Here is a 19,448-nt window from a genome sequence, read left to right on the forward strand (position 1 = left end):
ATCAACCTGTGTGTCTCACACACAAAAATCTGATAAAAGCGAGGTAAGATTTTTTTAGATCCTGTATGTAGATGAATACAAAGTGCTGCAAAGTTTTACTTCATGCCATACAGAATGCCACCACAGATCGGCAGCCTTTTTTATTCTAGCGTTTCTTGACGGAAATTTCCCACGTTCATTAATGCTACAAAGTGGATGAACTCATAAGAGAACAAAACTTAAACACAGAATACAACTGATACGCAATTTATTCTAATATTATCACACATGTCCATTTTTCTACATCAGGTTTCCATCAATGTCAGTGCATTTCATAGGTCAACAAGTGCTCAGTCCACTTCTCAGCATCGAGCACTGATTCTTAAAACAAATACAAATCAAACACACACACACACAAACAATGCATATGCCATTGCATCGATCAGGTAAATGAAGCGATGGAAACGCTGTGCTGCTCCGCCGGAAGACACGCACAGAAAGAGTTGCATAAGGCACCGAGACTGGGAGGGAGTAGCTTATCAATGGCAGGGTGGGCGTCCTCTTTCTGTGGAGAATTAGCTTCAGATGTGTCGTTTTAGAGGGCAACAAATGAGGTGTACATCACAGCATAGTAGGCTTCAGAAGGAAACACGAAGAAATTTGAGCGTCTGTACAAAAAAGTGGCTCTAAAAATAAGAGCAATTAAAGATGGGGGGGGGGACACGCATTCGAAGAAAATATTTATTTGCATTACAAAACAAGCAAATTTGGTTAAAAGCTTTTACGACAGACATTGAAAGAACGCAGACACAAGATGTATATTTGCTGCAATCGACGTGAATGGAGAGACTTTGCGATCATGCATGTAGGGTAGTTTTTTCCCCCAGAAACACTGCAAAACCACAGGGGGAAAAAAATAAAACAAAAAGCAGCGAATTTTAGATGCATTCACGATCATTTCATTATTCGGTAAAATTTGGTTACTTGTCAGCTAGTCTACGACATGCCATTCCAGCAGTGTGACCTCGTCGATAAACAGATCAACGTCCGGAGCATTCAGCAGTGATTAAACGAAAATTTCGAGCTGAATTGATTTAAATCAGAAAGCACTGTGGATACAAAAGCACGATTTTAAAATCAACAAGGCATATGGGTTCTGTAAAGCGTCTTGAGACGATTTGACTGTAATTGACGCTATATAAATAAAATTGAATTGAATTGAATTGAATTGAACAAAAAGTAAGGAAATACTTTGACTATTTGATGTAGTGTCAGATTCAGTATACATGTTAATAGAGCAATTTGTCATTTAGCATTATTATTTAGTGTTAAAAGTAAAAATGTACGCTGCTTGTCTGCAATTTATATTATCTTTGCTCAGTCCAAACCATACTTGTTTACAGATAAATCAACTGTGTCAGAAATCATGATTATACAGCGATAAATGCTTAAAAAAGGGACTTTCAGTAATTTAATTTGTGGCTCTTGTTGATGTCATAAGCTGTGTTTCCCACCTAAAGCTACCAGGAATTTAATTTAGGCAAATTAGTCTGCTGACACATGAAAAAGTCAGTATTGAAGTATTATTTTGTGCGACTATAAGCCTCGTTCTTTTGCAAGAACTGCCCCTGTAGAAGTTCTTTCGAGGATATTTTTGGGGAAGAAAAAAGGCTAGCAGAGCTCAACGCTGATTGGTTAATTCAGAAAAAGACAATAAGTGTCATTTATCCCGCCCTCTTGATGTCGTCTTTGAGTTGCTGTTTTAGTTACATCGAGTAACTGCTATTTGTTGCTGTTTTGCCGTATTTGGAGTTAATACCTCATGCCTGTCCAGAGTTCTTGCAGAATTCAGGCACCAAATACAACAAACGTCCAGTAGGTGGTGGTAATATTCACATTTTTACAACAGAGCTGACAAGATAAAGTGAGGAACAGGCGACATTGCAAGAGTCAATTTGAAATATTCACTGCTGCAACCCCACAAAGAACGTTTCACCATAAGCAGAAACCTTTTGGACAGTAGAATTTACCTAGGACCGAATTTAGACCCTGGCCAATTTGATGGAAATTCCTCTAAAGGTTTCTAGTCCCTGGAGAAAAGTTCCTGCAGAGGAAACATGGCTACAGCGATCATAAGGGTTATATAACGTCAGGATTGGAGATTTTTTTTTTTTCTTCCAAAAATGAATCAAGAAAGCCTGAAATTATTGAGTGAACTATAGTGGATACATTTACAATACAACACAATGGTGCCACGGTAAATGCAATGACGTGTATGATAAAAATGAAGTGATTTCAGACAGTTTTAAAATGTTCAATTTAATCAGATGCATTATAAGAACTCGAAGCTCCTCCTCCCTAAATCTGTCTCCCAAAATGAATGCATTTAATAACATGTTTAATCTTTCACTGCTGCTTTTTCTCCTTTTAAATGTTATATAAATGTTATAGTCAAAGTATTGCCCAGATCAAAAAACGGTGTGCATGTAAATATACTCAATATTAACAGTGGGAACTGTTTCTGTTTTAGTGGGATTGACCATTTACACTGAAATATACAAAATCCAATTTAAAACAAAGGATGATCTGGGGTTTTCTTTGTTATTTTAAGAAGAAACTCCTCAAAAGTCAACTTCACCCTCGCGTGAGCTTAAAAAAAGAAGAAGAAAAGAACCATATCCGGGTCAATCAAACTCAGAGCTTCATTCATCAGACTATGTTAAGGCTGTGTAAATAAAGTACCATTATCTGTACAAGAACATGTTTTCCATGATATTGGATTATAAAAAGAAAACAAAAAAAACGACTGATCAGCAGTACAAAAACTTGTACTAGGAGGCTTTGTGAACATCATGATTTCGAACACCTTCCGTCACGCCATCTCTCTGTCCTTCTCCTCCAATGTCGCATTCATCTGTACGTCAGTGCGGGTCATGCTTTCATTTCATAATCGCTCGACCACATGCGTGCACACACACGCGCTCGCACACATTCTTGAATCTACAATATCGACATCCAAAACACAGACTGGAGAAACTAGGATCTGAAAGCAGAGTTTTTCCAAAGTGGCTTGTGATAAACCCAGCCTTCGCCCTGGAGGAGAAGAACAGACTGGTGTCAGTCAGTGCATTCATATTTAGGAAGGAGGTGCTACGATGAGCCAAATTAACTGAACTGATCAATACAACAAAGACGGGAAATTATTTGATTTTATTTCGCACAAAACAATGAAAAACACTATTTTTTGGCAAGAACAGAAGAAGAAATTGGGTACGAATAATGGCAGATTACTCCTGTGAAGAATTGTCAACTTAAATGACCCACTTCCTTGGGAAATTTAAAATACCCAAGTGCAATATGAGAACACTCTGAAACAGGAGACAGAAATTATGCTCGAGGTTATTCAAAATTTATTCCGAGTCAGCACAGGTAGCCTCGGCTGTGTTTGCTTCTTTGCTAGCGTCTCCTGCTAAGAATACACTTCATTAGCAGTAGAATCATTAGTTTTCAGTTACTCCCTTTGCATGAAACGCTGTAATACCGTACAAAGTTGCTCACCTCTCTGTCGAAGTATCTGGTCCTCCAGGCGGTTTCGGTCTCAGCACGGTGCCTCTCCTCCGTCCGCTGCCTCTCCTCCAGGATCCTCTTGTGCTCCGTGGCTTTTTCAATATCTTTCTGCCGCAAGGACTCCGTCACATGCTGCCACAGGCGCCTGGAAAGCGTTGAAGTAATTAAACCGTATGAGCCTGAGGCCATTCAGGATAGCTTCACCACATCTCTCCGTCATTTTCGGGGTCATCCATACATGATGTTTTTCTCAGAACAGTCTCGGCTCTCTAGATCATTCATTCTTTGTTCTGACAATACTTGCAGACTTATTTATTTTTTGTATTTGCCTTCATGTAAAGGGAAAAAAATATGTTGTATGATGAAATTGTCATCTTTTCTAGGCCATGACAGGTTGTTTTGATCATAAAGTGCAATACTAGATAGGTCATTCAGGGACGAGAATTTTCCGCGGAATTCCGCGGATTTTATCTTTGCCAGGGTCATTCTTGTGAATCGTCTAAATTCGAGGAGAAAATTTTTTGGGGGGTGAGATATGTTTATGGTCGGCGAGTCGTAATATCGAACGGCTGCTAATATCCACCGCGCTGAATGCTAGCTGCCACTCAGTGAGAGCAGTCATGTACAGTACTGTAATCGAATCACCATGAAGTGTAGAGTCCAGGGATGGGAATTTTCCGCGGATCCGCCGATTTCCGGCGATTTCATTTCAAGTTTGAACACTTTATTGTCGCTGATACTCCCGCGAGATGGTAACGACGTTAATGATAGATTGTTAACGATGATTGTAAACGGCCCAGCGATTGGAAGTCGCTGTGCCGCCGCCGCCGCACACGTCTCTTCCCCCCCGCCCCGTCAACAACTTTCCGCTGGAATCAGAACTTGCTGATCCCATCCCTGCTCATTGTTCTTTTGTGCCTCATTTTGTAAGATTTTGTCTCATTATTGTGGCTTTTTTTAGTCTGACTTTTGTCTCATGGTTTTGTAGTTTTGTGTGTCCTTTTTGTCTCGTTTGTGTCTTTTGTCATTTTGCTTTATTTTTTGTGTTGTGTGTCGTTTTTGTCATTTGGTTGGTTTGTTTTGTCTTGCTTGTGTAGTTTGACCATTTTTGTCATTTTGTTTCTTTTGTTGTCATTTTTAAAAATTTTTCTCCGGTTTTTGTTGACCTTTTTGTCATTTTATTTCTCGATTTTGCCATTTTGTGTCTTATTTTTGTGATATTTTGTCTTGCTTTTGTCTTTTTTTAGTTGTTTGTGTCATGTTTTTGTAGTTATGTTTCTTTTTAAACAATTTTTGTCTCGTTCGTGTGATTTTTTTGTAATTTTTGCCCACTTTTTTTGCTTCTTTGTTTCATTTCGTGTCGTTTATCTCATTTTTTGGTCATTTTCTTTCTCTATTATGCTGTGATTTTACTGGTCCGGCCCACTTCAGACCAAATTTGGCAGAATGTGGCCTCTGAACTAAAATAACTTTGACACTCCTGACTTAGATTTTGGGGAAAAACGTGCTTAGTTCCAAAATAAATGTCATTACTTCGGTTGCTGAAGGGTAATCAAACTGCATAGGTGACAAACCAGGGTAAAGCTTGGAATGAAAAGCAAATCCAACTACTTGGAAAGGTCACGTTTTTCATTTGATATGCTGCAAAAAATATTTGTAATTCCACCAAGAAGAAGGGATGTCAATTTGGATGCAAAGTGCGCCTCACAAAACCGATTATTTTGATTACTGAACAGAGAATGCAAAATTGCATTGAGCGAAATGTTAAAAACCACTTCCACTGACCTGGATTCGGTTGGCCCTTGCTTCTCAGTCGGCCGAACGAGCTTCCTCGTCACCGGCAGCTTGGTGACGTCGACCACCCTCGTCTCTCCGCTGGTGTAGCTGAACTCCAAAACACCGTTCCACTCGCCTTGCACACGGCAGACAACCGCATTGGTGGGGTTATGCTTCACCTCTGCCGTTACCCTAAATGTGGGGAAGAGGATGGAATATAATTTTGCTTATATTCACTTTAAGAAGCAGCTATAAAGAAAGGTCGAGAAATTGTGTTGAGTATCCTATAATTCAGTGTCATCCTATCAAATTTAAGCGTTTGCTACTGCACAGATACTCATCATTCCAAAGCTGCATGACTAAAACCACAGAAAAAGGCTGATACGGTTGATAAGAAAGTGGGATGTCACACCTTTTGAAAGACATACAGCTAACATTTATATAAATTTTGACCAAAGGAAAGACTCACTTGTGTAACTTGCCGCCATAAAAGGGTTTAGTCTGGAAAGTGATGACTGCCGAGTAGCCGGACTTGGCGCAGCTGATGGTGACTTTGCCGCCCAGTTCCACCCAGGGAACAGTGAGGATGGAGCGTGCATAGGCACAGGGCAGAGTGAAGGTGTACTCTTCATCATGCTCCAGCAAATACAGACAGCCTGAAAAAGGCAAGTCAGAAACACGACGCTAAATCAGAAAAAAAAAAAAATCATAAAGAAAATTACAATTATTTGAAATATGTTCTGGGTTGGTTACGACAAAGATGAATAATATATAATACGTAAAGTCCACTCTGGAAAGCGATGCTGTTCATTCTGTCTTTGTAGTTGTCAGTCTGTGATAAAGGTCATGAATTACTTAAAGCTGTTGTAGGAAATAGGCAAGTTTAGGTCATGTCTGCTTTCCTTTCTCTTAGGAAGACGACTTTAAACAGCTTCTTGGGATGAATTTGAAGGATTTGATTTTTTCCCTGAACAATTAGAACTTTGTATAAGTGCTTCTGCTGCCCAGCTGTCCTTGTTGTAATACAGATTCAAACTGCCAATACAAAGACCTTGCTGCTTACCTTCCCCGATCATAGACACTCCAATGGACATCCCCATGAACTTGCTCTTCGTCCACACATGCGTGTTCACGCACATCCGCCTTTCCTGGCACTCAGCGTAGAAACCCGACACAGGGGGATGATGGGACACCTGCTCCGCCACAAAGCGCACTTGGTAGGGGTCCTGGGTGGCGGCGGCAGGGTCGGGGCTTCCCTGTGAAGGCTCCTTGGAGGCGTCTGGTCTCCTGGGAACCTTCCAGGAGCAGTGGAAGGTCTCGCCGATGATGGGGTTGTAGGGCTTCTTGGCGATGGCGCCCTTGCGGCCCTCGTGGAAGGAGGTGAGGTAGTACTCCACGAACCGGACCATGCGGTCCTCCGGGCTGCTGCCGTCAGTGATGGCCACAAAGAGGTCCGGATGGGACATGAAGTCGGCGTACATCTCCAGCAGAGAGCGCTTCTCAAGGATGAAGGTGGGGAGGACCACCTAGGGGGACATTCGAGGAAGATTTTGGTTACTTCCTGCGCAGCTGAAGGCTTATTTTTCAAATGCAGCTTTGGAAAAATGTTTTAGTTCACCTTCAAAACTGATCATTTCGTTCGAATTTTATTATAGTGGTCAAATAATTCCAGAATATTTAAGAAGACATGAAAAAAGTTTTTAATAATTAATACATGCAATTAGTTATATTTAAGAAAATGATGTACTGACAATGTAGAAATTTCAAAATATACATGAAATAGCTGAAACATTTTCTGACTCATGATTACTTTCATAAACTGTAGATCTAACGACAACAGATGATCCTAACTCAATTACCACTCAACAATGACTAAACGCAGAGAATTACGAGATGATGAGAAGACAGTCATCTTGTGTTTGACAAAGAAAGGCACTGCTCACTGCTAGGAATTAGCAATAAACTCTAAGAAGAAAACGCAGTACGGCTCCACCAAGAACTGCAAAGGAAGAAGCAGAAGATGGTGGTCCAACTATAAACATCTCTGTACATTAATTTTGATCTTAGAATGGAGCAAAATAGCTGGAATTCCCATTTCAGCCAGTATTTCTTGTGTACATGCGTTATATAAAGCCTGTGCATCAGCTCATGATTTACAATCAGTAAATCGAGTGAGTGACATTGTGACGTACACAGTGGTCAGAGTATCTATCAGATCTCCGCCTCAGGTCAGCCAATGGATCCACCAGAGAACGGTGATAAATCAGAAACCCAAGAGGAGGCTATCCAAATACGAGAACAGACTGACACTGAAAGATAGAATGTCCATCCAGGCCTCGAGTCTTGGTGCTTTTATGCAACTGTGCGTCTTGAATTCTGAATTCCAAAGCAAATAGCGCTGACTTCGGCCTTTAAGGGCAAATTACACGAGTGACTGCGGTTCCTTTAACTTTACAGAAGGCTTTCATTTCAAAATAACTGTTCTCAACTACACCAACACTACTTCAGTTAAAAATGATTGGTCCTCATGACAAACATAAGTATGGGAAAAGACGAAGACAAAGTAAATCCTATTTTTCATAAGAAGACTGCTAAAGAAAGTAGTCATTTCACTCGACATCTTGCACCACTTTTTGATTCTGAGAAGAGTATATACCTCTGCAGATTCCCCAGCCATTCAGGTAATGGCAATCCAAAGTGTTTCAGTAGAAGGAAACTCGACTATTTATGTATTTTTTTTTGGTCTTGATGATGTTTCAGCTCTCTTCTAAGAGACTCTTCTGAGTTCGGGATGATTATAAATACCTCAAACTCTCTTCCTCTGTCTACTGAAGCACTTAAAAGACAACTTAGATTTCACATTTTATTGTGCATTATTGATCCAACCCATTCCTCTCGTTCTGAGTCTTCCTCTGACACAACAAGGAAAGCTTTGTCAAACACCCCGGAAAGTGCTGGTGGTTTAGGAGGGCTTTTTTGCTGCTTGGCAGGATGTGGAACTCGACCTACCCGTGTGAGGTCCATGCCCAGCTTCAGCTGCGACAGCAGGTGTAGGATGACGCTGCGCTCCTCCTCCACAGCACCCAAATCCTCCTCTTTGTCCGTGAAGCAGTCCTCCGCCTCATCGTCTGCATCTATGTCTTCCTGTTCCTGAAAGAGGCAAGGGAGGCGATGTGATCTGAAAGATTCTGCAGAAGTAAGTGATTGTTTATGTAGTGGGAGACTGCATAACTGCTCATTATTTTTTTAAAAGCAATAAAAGGAAATCTAAGGGTTTATGGGCGCATTAGAAAGAATCAGGGGTGAAAAAGGACTCAAATAGACTTCTTATTTTTTCCTGGACAGATAATAGTGGCTTCTTAAACAGAGGGTCCGTCTTTCTCGTGGTCTTACCCCAGAGAAGCTGCAGGACTCGGGGCTGCTGAGCTCCAAGCGGCTCCCCTCCAGCGCGCCCTCCCCTGTGGTGAAGCTGCCCAGGGAGCTGCTGCCATTCTTCAGGATGTCGGGCAGTTTGGGCTCCAGCCACTCGATGGTGGGTCCTGCCGTGGACGGGGAGCACACAGCGGCAGGTTCAGAGGCACTCATGGTACTATCCCCCCCTCCCTCCTGAGGCCCCCTGACACTCGCAGCTGCACACGTAGCCCTACACTCGGCCTACCATTCACCCCACGATCGCCTGGCTGCTGCCTCACTGGACAGATGGCGATTTCTCAGGCAGCTGCCCTCGACCAAAAGACTGTAACCCAACTCCTCCAACGAGACAGGTATCGGGATACTTTGGCCCCGCCGACAGGAAACGTCCCCATCCTCTGATTGGCTAAGCCCTCTCAGTATTTGTTTCTTATGTACATTTAGAGGTGGGTAGATCTCATTCAAATTCACCTTGTGTGTCATCGGACAACTTAATCTGATTGGCTGCAGCGGTGAGTCTGGCCTGATGAAATATACATCGAGTAATGAGATCTGCTGTGAAAAAAAGTGGGACACGTTTTCCCATTTCAAACGATCGCGAATGGAAACGGTCAAGGCATCAGTGAAGTCAGACACTTTACTCTGCGTCTCTCCAACTTTACCTCGCCATATATTCTTTAATATGACACCAAATTAGATTCTGCATCCTGTGCTCAAAGTATTGCAGATGGATATTTAAGCATCTGAGATCTAATTACCTTCGAGACAGGTGGTAAGAATAGGTACGGCTCTCTATCAATAATGCAAAATAATTCCACTGTCCAGCCCAGCGCAAACTGCTTGTCCAGATGGGATGCAGACATGCAGGTGGAGCCAGACTATGATTTGCTGTAAGGACTGCATATGGACACATGTTGCTAGCAGCAGCTTATTTAGTAGACAAAGACACTTAGCCAGTGGATTCTAAGCAAAAACACTTAAAAAAAAAAAACTTACTGTTTAACAAAAGTGCTACATTAATCAGCAAAAATACCCCAAGAAGAAACCACTTTATTTAGACAGACAACGCAGACAAAAACAGCCGTCAACTGACCTCCCAGGGAGCCTCTCTGCCTGGCCACCTGCTGCAGATGGAGGATGTGCAGGCACTCGTTGAGGCAGTTCATGGTGGCCATGGAAGTGGCCTTGAGCATCAACAGATCCTGGTCTAGAGGGGAGAGGCCTGGGGCGGCGGGAAGGCCCTCGATGCTCTGTATCAGGTCTCTGTGCTGGCCCTGGGCCTGGGTCATCATCTAGGGAAAAATGAAGAGGAAACATTAAATACAGAATCCCAAAGGACTGATGCACTTTGTCTGTGCTGGTGCTGCTGTTGATTTCATTTGAATTAAATAAGATAATCACTTTCAAGACAGCATAAGTCAAAACTGTGTCACATTAACACACAGACTGTTCAAGCTGTATATAGTGATTTAGGGAAGGGTTTAGTACCAAGAGAGTAAAAGACACAGTTCATGTGCCAGGATCCCTACTTTTCTTATTCACTTTGCCCTACATTTTCACATATATTATGCACAGAAATGTTAATAAAAGAATGACAGAATCCCCACTAATGAATGGAATCTCGATTTGACAAAATAAAAACAAGTTGAAATTCAGTTTGTTGGAGTCTTTCGTCTAAGTCCACCAGCAGCATCAGTCAGATGCACATAAGTGTCTCCAAAGCCAGAGAACAGCACACATATGCACATGTGGAACAACAATCTGTCCAGATCTAACAACAACTCACATATTTCTCTTCAGACAGGTGAGCTGCTCTAAATAGAGTCACAGTTCATAAGATGCAGTTAAATAACATTTTTCATCGTGTTTGTGCTCAGGTGAGGTCCATCACAGCTGTAAGAACACTTTAATCGAAGTCATTTTTCATAAATAAAGTAGGCTTTTAGTTATTTGTACAAGTTGATAAGCTTGCTATTAATTCAGATTTAGTTTACTTTTTCTCAGTTGACTACTATGCACTTAATGTACTGAATGCTGTCATTTTAACAGATTGATAAAGCAGCAAAGTTATGCATTTACTGACTAAATAAAAGAGCTACAAATGTTAGAAACATGCCTGTCTGTGAATACGCCTTAGTCTTCTTCCATCTTAGTAAACACTCAAAAAGCTGGGAAGACAGGGCTGCATTACACAAACCAAACTTTTTTATCCACAGCTCTGCTCAAAGCCTGAAAATCAAGTCTCTTGAACCAATCACCATGCTTTGATAAGTAAATAGGACAAACAGTTTTGCTCTTCTTTTGTGTCTGGAGGAGTACAAAGTCCTGCTGACATCCCATATTACGATATCAAGAAAAAAAGACAACAGTGCTCCCTTGTGGACAATTTGCAGCATCTAAGTGGGTGGAAGTGAAGATCGGAAAGCCCACTATAAACCAAGTCTTAAGTATTTCACATTTAGCACAGCATGCCTTGTTGTACTGAATGTTGCTCGTATTTCTAAGAAGCCTTTTAAGAGATCAACACGTTATTACTAAACAGAGACACTGCTCTTAAATTTTAACATGAATAAAACATAGTGTTAGCACCAGCCTTATTTAGGACATTCATCCAATTCTTTCCTGCACATTATGGTGCCCTTCTATAATATTTAGCAGTTCTGAACATAAACCAGAGACCCTTGTAGTTCCCTGTGTGTGTCTGTACAGATCGATTCTACAATCTCCCTGTGACTGATTAGTCTAGCTGCATTGTGACCACATTCAAGATTTTCTTGATTTCAGTAAACTGAAAAACCTGTCCACATATCCTGTTACACAAGAAGTGTGGTGGGTCAATGGATGTCATAAGATGAATCTTTAGTAATCAAACAAAGTGCAATGTATTGTTGTTTCTGTATTTCACTGAAAGTTTGTTATTCATGCCCATTTGACAAACAAAAATTTCCATTATGCTTGAGTAAATGAAACCCCAATTAGCATGATTAAAATAATTAATCTGATTAATAGCAATATTTGACAGAATAAGGAAAGTTTATCAATTCAAATAAATTCTGGTTGACGACTGAGTCAATGAACAGACATACACCCCCTGTCAAAGGTTTTAGGACACTGTCTCATTCAAATAAAGTAGAACCTGTCCTACAACTTTTGACAGGGGGTGTATTTCCTCATATGATGTGATCAGGGCAGGACTCTGATCATACATGTCAAGTTTCAGGCAGATTGGAGCATGTTCAGGGCATTTACACAGCATTTGAAATTTCATGGCGAAGGATCAAAATTCCAGAGGCTGGCATGGACACGCCCTTTGACTTTGGAAAAAGATTTTAATAACTTTGGATCATTATGTACTGGCTGAATTTGAGGTGAATTGGAGTTTCCCCCTAGGAGGAGTTCGCTCTAGACAAAAATGAAAAATGGGCAAAATCTGACATTCAACACAAAATAGCTCACTTCCTGTTGGGTTTGGAATGTGGCTGTCACTGACTTTTATGTTCAGCCTGATGTGCTGCATATGTGTACCAAATTTGGTAGATACACCCCCTGTCAAAAGTTGTAGGACAGGTTCTACTTTATTTGAATGAGAAAGTGTCCTAAAACTTTTGACAGGGGGTGTACACGTGAACTTAAACAACAAAAATCTTTATGCTTCAATTATATTTACCTGCATTCGACTCAAGTCGATTATATTCAACATTTTAAGACTTTTGGTAAGATCAAGCATTTTCAGCGTGTTGAAAAGTGGTCTATTATGGGATGGCTGCACCGTTTGCTTGTAACAGGACTGCTGTAGCTAACGGTAGCTCTGATGCTAAACGCAAAATGTTTTGAGGTTGGCTTGGAGTGCTGCAGTGGGAAGAAAATTCCTTCGCTGCACAATTAGCACACAACCACGCTTTTATCGAAGCTGTCATGGAAAGTTTTTGAAAGAAAATTTGTCACTCAACAAGCTCGATTCAGCCTTTTCTTCCATCACTGTTCACTATGTGCACTGTCAGTCAGTGAGCGCGTCCACCAAAAAATCCTCTATGAAACAGCATTGCGATAATATTAATTCATATACAGCTATATTAGCTGTTTGACTTTACTTGAACACATCACCCTAGTCAACTGCTGGCCCAGTTTTTCTAGTCGACAACACTTTTATTAACTGGCCTAACATGTACCTCTCTGGCGTCCATCAGGTGGTCTGGCAGCAGAGACCTCTTGCTGGAGTAGAGTGACGAGCCCTTGTGGACCTGCGACCAGCCAAACAAGGAGGCCGGGTTTTGGCTGGGCCGGCGCAGGCTCATGGGTGAGCTGCCGCTGCCTTGAGACGCCATGGAGTAGCTCCGGGACTTAGGTGGGGGATTGCTCTGTAAAATGCACAACACCATCTCAAATCCTTGTTAGAATAAAAATCACCGCATTTAAAGGCTAGCTCAGTTTTCTTAGGTGACTGGCTTTAGCTACAAGAGTGTAAAACTGCTGGCGACTATTACTCAGTTGAGGCAAAATGTGTTTTATGTGCCAAAAAGATCTCAAGTGCAATTTGTTGAAGGTGTTAACAGCCGTGAAGCAAATCTCACAGATACAGTAACGGTGCATATATCTACCAGAACAACCATCTTAATATCTTCACATAAAATTCACAGCCTTTAAACATAGCTGCTGACTTTTTTCCGACCACTGCTAAGAAATGAGCCTTGGGGAATTCTTTGTTTTTAGTTCTCCTGTATCACAAGATCATTTTAATACCTCACAGCCAGCACTGTAGTTAGCAGATCGATAACCAGCTCGATACTAATGATCGCTGCACTTACACACATTGTAAAGCCTGATACATTTTTATATAAACATTAATATTTCACAGCTCTGCAGGGGTTTTTTTGCGCCGTCACTAGCTCTGTCTGATTGCTCCTTTGGCACGGGAGGAAGCAAAACAGGAAGCTGAAAACTGTCCAGCTCACATGTTCAATTTGAATGAAGTTTAAAAGCCAGTAAAACAGTATGAACACCAAAGTAATTCTTTTTGTCCTGCTGTATCACAGTTGCACGTTGAATAACAGCACAGCAGCAAATCAAGGGACAATACAAACTGGTCCCAAAAAGTGTGCACTACTAGCAAAAGTACACAAGCATAACAACAAAAGGCTATAATTTAGCTATGATTAGTAGCAATAAATGCGAGCAAGAACAAATAAGAGCATGATCCTTACAAGCATGAGAGGTTGTGACACTTTTCAGCAGATTAAAGTCCCTCAAGTGTCCCTACAATGCATCTGCTCATATTACTATGACTGTATAAACTCTGGTTTTACAGGGTTATGCAAAGTTTGAGCTCGAGCAGTTATATTTAGAATGCAGGTCAAATTCTCATTCACTAATAAAACAGGAGGCTGTCTTGTTGTTGGGAGGTTTTAGGAATGGAAGACGTAAAAATCTTTATATCTTAACAGCTTTTAATTTATTCCTCAAGGTTATTAACAACCATAAAAGACAATAAAAATGGATTTTCACTACATGACACCTTTAACATGTGCTTATATACTCATGGCCTTACCTTCCCCATGGCCTCTGTGTGATGTTGTGTGCAGATCTGCAGTCTGCTGACCCAGTGCTGCCTCTCTTTGGCATCGGTGGCTGAGACACAGACACGCGATAGAAAAAAAAAAAAAAAACAAAACAAGAAGGCAGAACCTTGTTACAGTTACTCTCGGATGATCTTACTCAGCATCGATTCCTGTGTGCTTCTGCCTCACCGGCAGCAGATAATGGAAAACATCCAGATCAATAACACATGAGCAAGATGGATGGTGATGACAGTAGGTCTACAGTTATATGTGGAGCTGACACTTATCAGTGACGTGGAAAGCTCAGCTTCTGGGAGTAAAAGCTCGGGGGAGCAAACAACAACTAGCTAACATGAGGCACAAAAATCCAAGGCATCGACCTAAATAACTTAAATTTACTTGTTCTAATCTCAAGACTGTGTTATACACCAGAAGTCAGTATATATTTAGGAAAAGTACTCACCCCTGAGCTTGTACTGCTCTCCACTGATGGCATTGACAGTAAATGTATGCGAGTCTTCATCACTGGGGGAGATGACGGCTCCAGCCAGGGGCAGCATGCCGCGGGGCTTCTGTGGCCGCGACTGCTCATTGACAAAATACTCCAGCAGGCCCGCCTCATTGTTCAACACAAAGAATCTGCAACAACAGCCACCGTTACAAGTTTTGTGTGTTGTATACACCACACTTGATCTGGATCACAATTCTGACAAGACAGCTCCCCTTCTTTACCCTCATTTGGGACATCAGTTATTGTAAACACTGGTATCAAAACTCACCTGTACTGCCACCCTGTCACCAGATTGGTGTATTTCATTAGGTAGCCATCGATATTTTCCATGTGGTCACTAGGAGGAGGAATGATCAAGAAAAGGAAGAAAACATTCATTAAAATACTTGCACTGAGTACACAGCCATAAAGGGAAACATGCAAATCAATCATTGCTTAATGGCAGATTTGCCCAATGAGTCACCCACAAATATACAAGGAAATACTACGTAATTTACAGAAACAGAACAGCTGCTAAATCACATTTATTCTACTTGTGGCTCTCTAATTAGGTAAACAAAATGCACCTTCATAAATGAATTAGCTTAAATGTTTGAGCATTAGCAGGATAAACTGACACCCACCTGTACTGCCAGCTTTTGGCACTTGCTCTCCCCGAGCTTGGGGTCCTGTTCTGGGGAAATACATCCAGCTTGCCTTCGTTTTCCGTGATTCGTATAGCCGTAGTTTCCCCTTGCATAGTCACTAGCAACGAAAGCTCCTCTAGACGCAGCTTGCTAGCGCTAAGCTAACCTGTGAAGCTAGCTAAGTCACCACAGATTTAAATGGACGAGCCTCCTTTACAGTCACGACTGATTCTGCCGGTTCATCGCTTGGCGAAGCACAGCACAGAACCAACAGACGCCGGACTGTTAGCTGGCTAAGTTAGATAATAAAACATTTTTCTATTCTGACTGAAGCAGAGAGCAGCTAAACAGCCTGTGTCTGTTAGCTCGCCTGATATTTACTGGTTTGGCAGGAGAGCAATCACGTGACTCGCTTAGCAAAGCGAATTTCCGTGTTGGGGGAAAAGAAAAAAAGAAAAAAAGACTTCCATCATGTCATAAACCGGATACAGAGCAAAAGCAAAATAGGTAAAAATTTGTTAACGTTTAAAATACATATATTTGTCTTTTGCTTTTGCTTATTTTTTTAAATATTTTGAGAATAAGGTATTTTACGTACGTTTATTAAGCAAATTCAATCAATTTATCTTCAAAACGTTCTTGACTTCTCTGATTTATTTTATTTATTTTTCTCACGCACTTAGTTTTCCCTTGTTTTTTCACATATTTTTCAATCATGGTAAATGACTTCAAAATAATTTGTTTTCGACGATTTTATAAAATTGTGTAGAAAATAACACAAATTTTAAAAAGCATTGGATGAGAAGGTGTGTCCAAACTTTTGACTGGTAGTGTATATTATAATCTTATTTTTAACATATATGGTTTTCTCCTCCTTTGTCACATATTTTTGGACATTTGGTAAGTAGTTTATTTAATGATTTATGAATTTCATTCTAAAAATATATTTAAAGTTTGTTTTTTTTTAAATTGCATTATTGTGGATTACTGTCACTGAATAATATAATAAAGAAATATAAATGAGTAAACGTGTGTTTTGAAAAGATTTTTGAAAATAGCTATAGTTAATAGCTATAATTAAAATCATATTTTAGTGTAGTTTTGACATATGGTAAGTCGTTTGTTAATTTCTATATTTTAATTTATATTATGCTTTTTACATTTACTGTATTTATTCTTTTCTTTATTTTTTTTTACATATGGCAAATGATTCAATTTAAGGAATTTTAAAAAATTTCTTAAAATCTTTACGGGCGACTGGCAACATTATCTTTAATCATTTTATATTTTCACTACAAAATGATTTTGTATTTAAAGGATTATTTTTTTACTGTGCCATTGTAGGCTACTGGCAATAATGTGGCAGATTTTTTTTACTCAAAATTTAATACATTTAAAACCTCTACTGAAAATAAATCGTATGTTTTTTACATGAATGTGCATATTTCCTTTCTTCCCATTTTTTTTAAAAGTATATTTTTGACATGTGGTAAAAAAATTAAGTACTTAAGTAATTTTTAAATATTGCTGGCAATATTCCCACAGAAAAAAATGTATGCTATAAGGACAAGGTACGTTTTATCCGTTTGATTCCCGGCTGTAAAAGACACAAGCAGAAACAAAAAAACAAGCCGTTTTTTCGTTTTTTCATTTTGAGCAAAAAACAAAAAAAACAGGAAACGGTTCGTTTTTTCGTTTTGAACAAAAAACAAAAAAAGAGGAAACGGTTGGTTTTTTCGTTTTTTCGTTTTCACCCCCAAAATGAAAATACGACTCAATATTTCGTTTCATTGGTGGGCGGGGCTTCGGAGCCTGCCGGTGCACAATAAAGCTCCTGCCCATCACAATAAAGCTCCTGCGCTGGCATTCATAGACAGACTGACTTTCATTGTATTGCCTGCCCCCACTGCACTTCCCCTAACTCTAAATCAAAGCAAGTCGTGTACACAGTAATGACAGTCATAACCAGTGGTGTAGTCTAGTTTTTTCTACTGGGTATACTCCAACCTCATAAACCAAAGCCAGGTCAGGTTCTCATATATGTGCACGTGCACTCACATGTCCGCGCACACACACACACACACACACACACACACACACACACACACACACACAGCAGCAGCAGCTCCTTTATTTCAAACTACCAATTAGATACTTATAGACATTATAGCGTCAGCAGCTCCTCCTCCTGCCATCAGGTAGACCTGATGTTTCCTCTTCATCAGGTAGAGCTGATGTTTCCTCTTCATCAGGTAGAGCTGATGTTTCCTCTTCATCAGGCTCCCTTTCCTAAACGTTAACCTTATCTCCAGCTGTAGTGTTCCCTAAAGCGGCAGTATTCACAGGACAAGCAACAGGCTTATTAAAACACTGAAATAGTTTCATTTAGCTTTGCTTTCTTTTTCTTATTTTTTCTCCACTGACTGATGTTGGATCATTAGAAGTTCTAGACTCATGTCCCTCTTCTTCTAAGCCAGTGGTATTCAGCTAAAATTCAGAGAGGTCCAGTCAGCAAAGGTCCAGAACATCATAATGTCTAACTTGAGTTACTGTGATATATGCTGATGTAACCTGGTAGTTTTATTAGAGTCTGCCTGTAATCAAAAACTGACCGTCAAATAAATTCAGTACGGTTCAAAAACATTTTGACATTTATTAATAAATAAGATACAAAAGATACGACTCTCAGAGCCGATGCTTTGTAGTGAATCTGAAGAGCCGACTCCTAACGTATTTAATGGAGTATGGAGTTTAACACTGTCCTCGCAGAAAACATGTTACTGGATCCTAGATTAAAGAAGCTTGCCTTCAGTGACAACAGAGCTGTTGATGAGACACTTCAGAGAATAAGAGCAGCAGTCTGACACCTCCACCATTAGAGGACCAAGTGGAGGAGGAACCTCAAACTTCTGCTGTGTGGAGGCTCTTTGATGGAAGAGCTACAGGAGATGATTCAAGAGAAATCCTACAGCTGATGTGGTAATGGAGGATCATATCTAGAGGAAGCCCTCATCCAACCAGCAGACGACCCACTGAGCTGGAGCAGGACAAGGCCTCGGTCTGCCCCACCTGGTGAAGGTGATGGAGGAGAGACAACTTCTTCCGTCTGAGAGAATCTTCTCAAAAACACGGCAGATATTCACTGAAAGAAGAAATGTATCAGCCCATCCAAGCTCAGCCATCTGATTTTTTCTAAATGTCAGCCTGCTCTGAGGACATTTATACGGTTTGAATACTGAGTCTGGTTCTGTTTCTCTTCTGGTTCTGTGGGTTCATGTGCAGAGTTTTGTTCATTTATTTTTTGTGCAAAAAAGTTTGGTTGAAATAATAAACAAAAGCAAGAATACCTGTTTTTGTAACAGAGCAAATGTACAAAATGAGTCAATTATAAAGCTTCTCATAAAAACACTGAATGAAAAAGAGTTTGTCAAAACACAAATGATTCATATTTGCCAGGTTAGGCAAAAACATGAGGCTACAAAGAATAATAAATTAGGAGCCGTTTGGGAGCCGAAAGAACCGGCTTTTCTTTGGAAGCAGTGCCAAAAGCTCTCTGAAAAGAGCTGAACTTCCATCACTACTGTCCTCTCTGTCCCTCATCTCTCAGCTGCTTTTTGAAGGCAGAGCTGCGATGCGATTCAGCGACGTCATTGGCTGAGTAGCATCACGTGGGATGCCTGAACTCGTACATAATTGGTCTGTGCGTTTCTGAGCCGATAGACCAATGATACACACTGGAAAGCTGTACCCTGCACCGGTAAAATAGAAGCGACCTGTCAAATTTACACCCGTATAGACGGCGTCTGGGTCCGGATCCGGACCGCGGTCGGCCTTTCGTGAGCCCTGTTCTCAGCCAGACACCTTCCCCCGTCCCATACAGCTTCACCGCTTCCTGACACAGAGAAAAGTGAACGTTATGTCAAAAAAACATACTAATACATGTGTTTGCGCATTTTTAAGTGGTTATATGGAAATTCGGGACCTTTTCTAGTGGGTATAAGGCGTATACCTGCGTGTTTACAC

The 19,448-nt window shown here is 40.6% G+C and overlaps 1 protein-coding gene across 1 annotated transcript; it reads right to left on the minus strand.

The window, feature by feature from the left end:
• Nucleotides 1-230: 230 nt before the first annotated feature.
• On the minus strand, nt 231-15,822 carry LOC110963688 (oxysterol-binding protein-related protein 11). The gene is made up of 13 exons (XM_022212147.2): nt 15,423-15,822; nt 15,068-15,136; nt 14,752-14,927; nt 14,279-14,358; nt 12,903-13,091; nt 9,827-10,025; nt 8,716-8,861; nt 8,332-8,472; nt 6,386-6,848; nt 5,792-5,978; nt 5,332-5,514; nt 3,538-3,691; nt 231-3,072 (listed from the first exon to the last, which is right to left on the minus strand). The coding sequence occupies exons 1-13, from the start codon at nt 15,536-15,538 to the stop codon at nt 3,016-3,018; spliced, it is 2,160 nt and encodes a 719-aa protein (XP_022067839.1). The 5' UTR covers nt 15,539-15,822; the 3' UTR covers nt 231-3,015.
• Nucleotides 15,823-19,448: the final 3,626 nt, after the last annotated feature.

The sequence above is a fragment of the Acanthochromis polyacanthus genome, chromosome 22 (assembly GCF_021347895.1).
Source record: "Acanthochromis polyacanthus isolate Apoly-LR-REF ecotype Palm Island chromosome 22, KAUST_Apoly_ChrSc, whole genome shotgun sequence".
NCBI lineage: Eukaryota > Metazoa > Chordata > Actinopteri > Pomacentridae > Acanthochromis > Acanthochromis polyacanthus.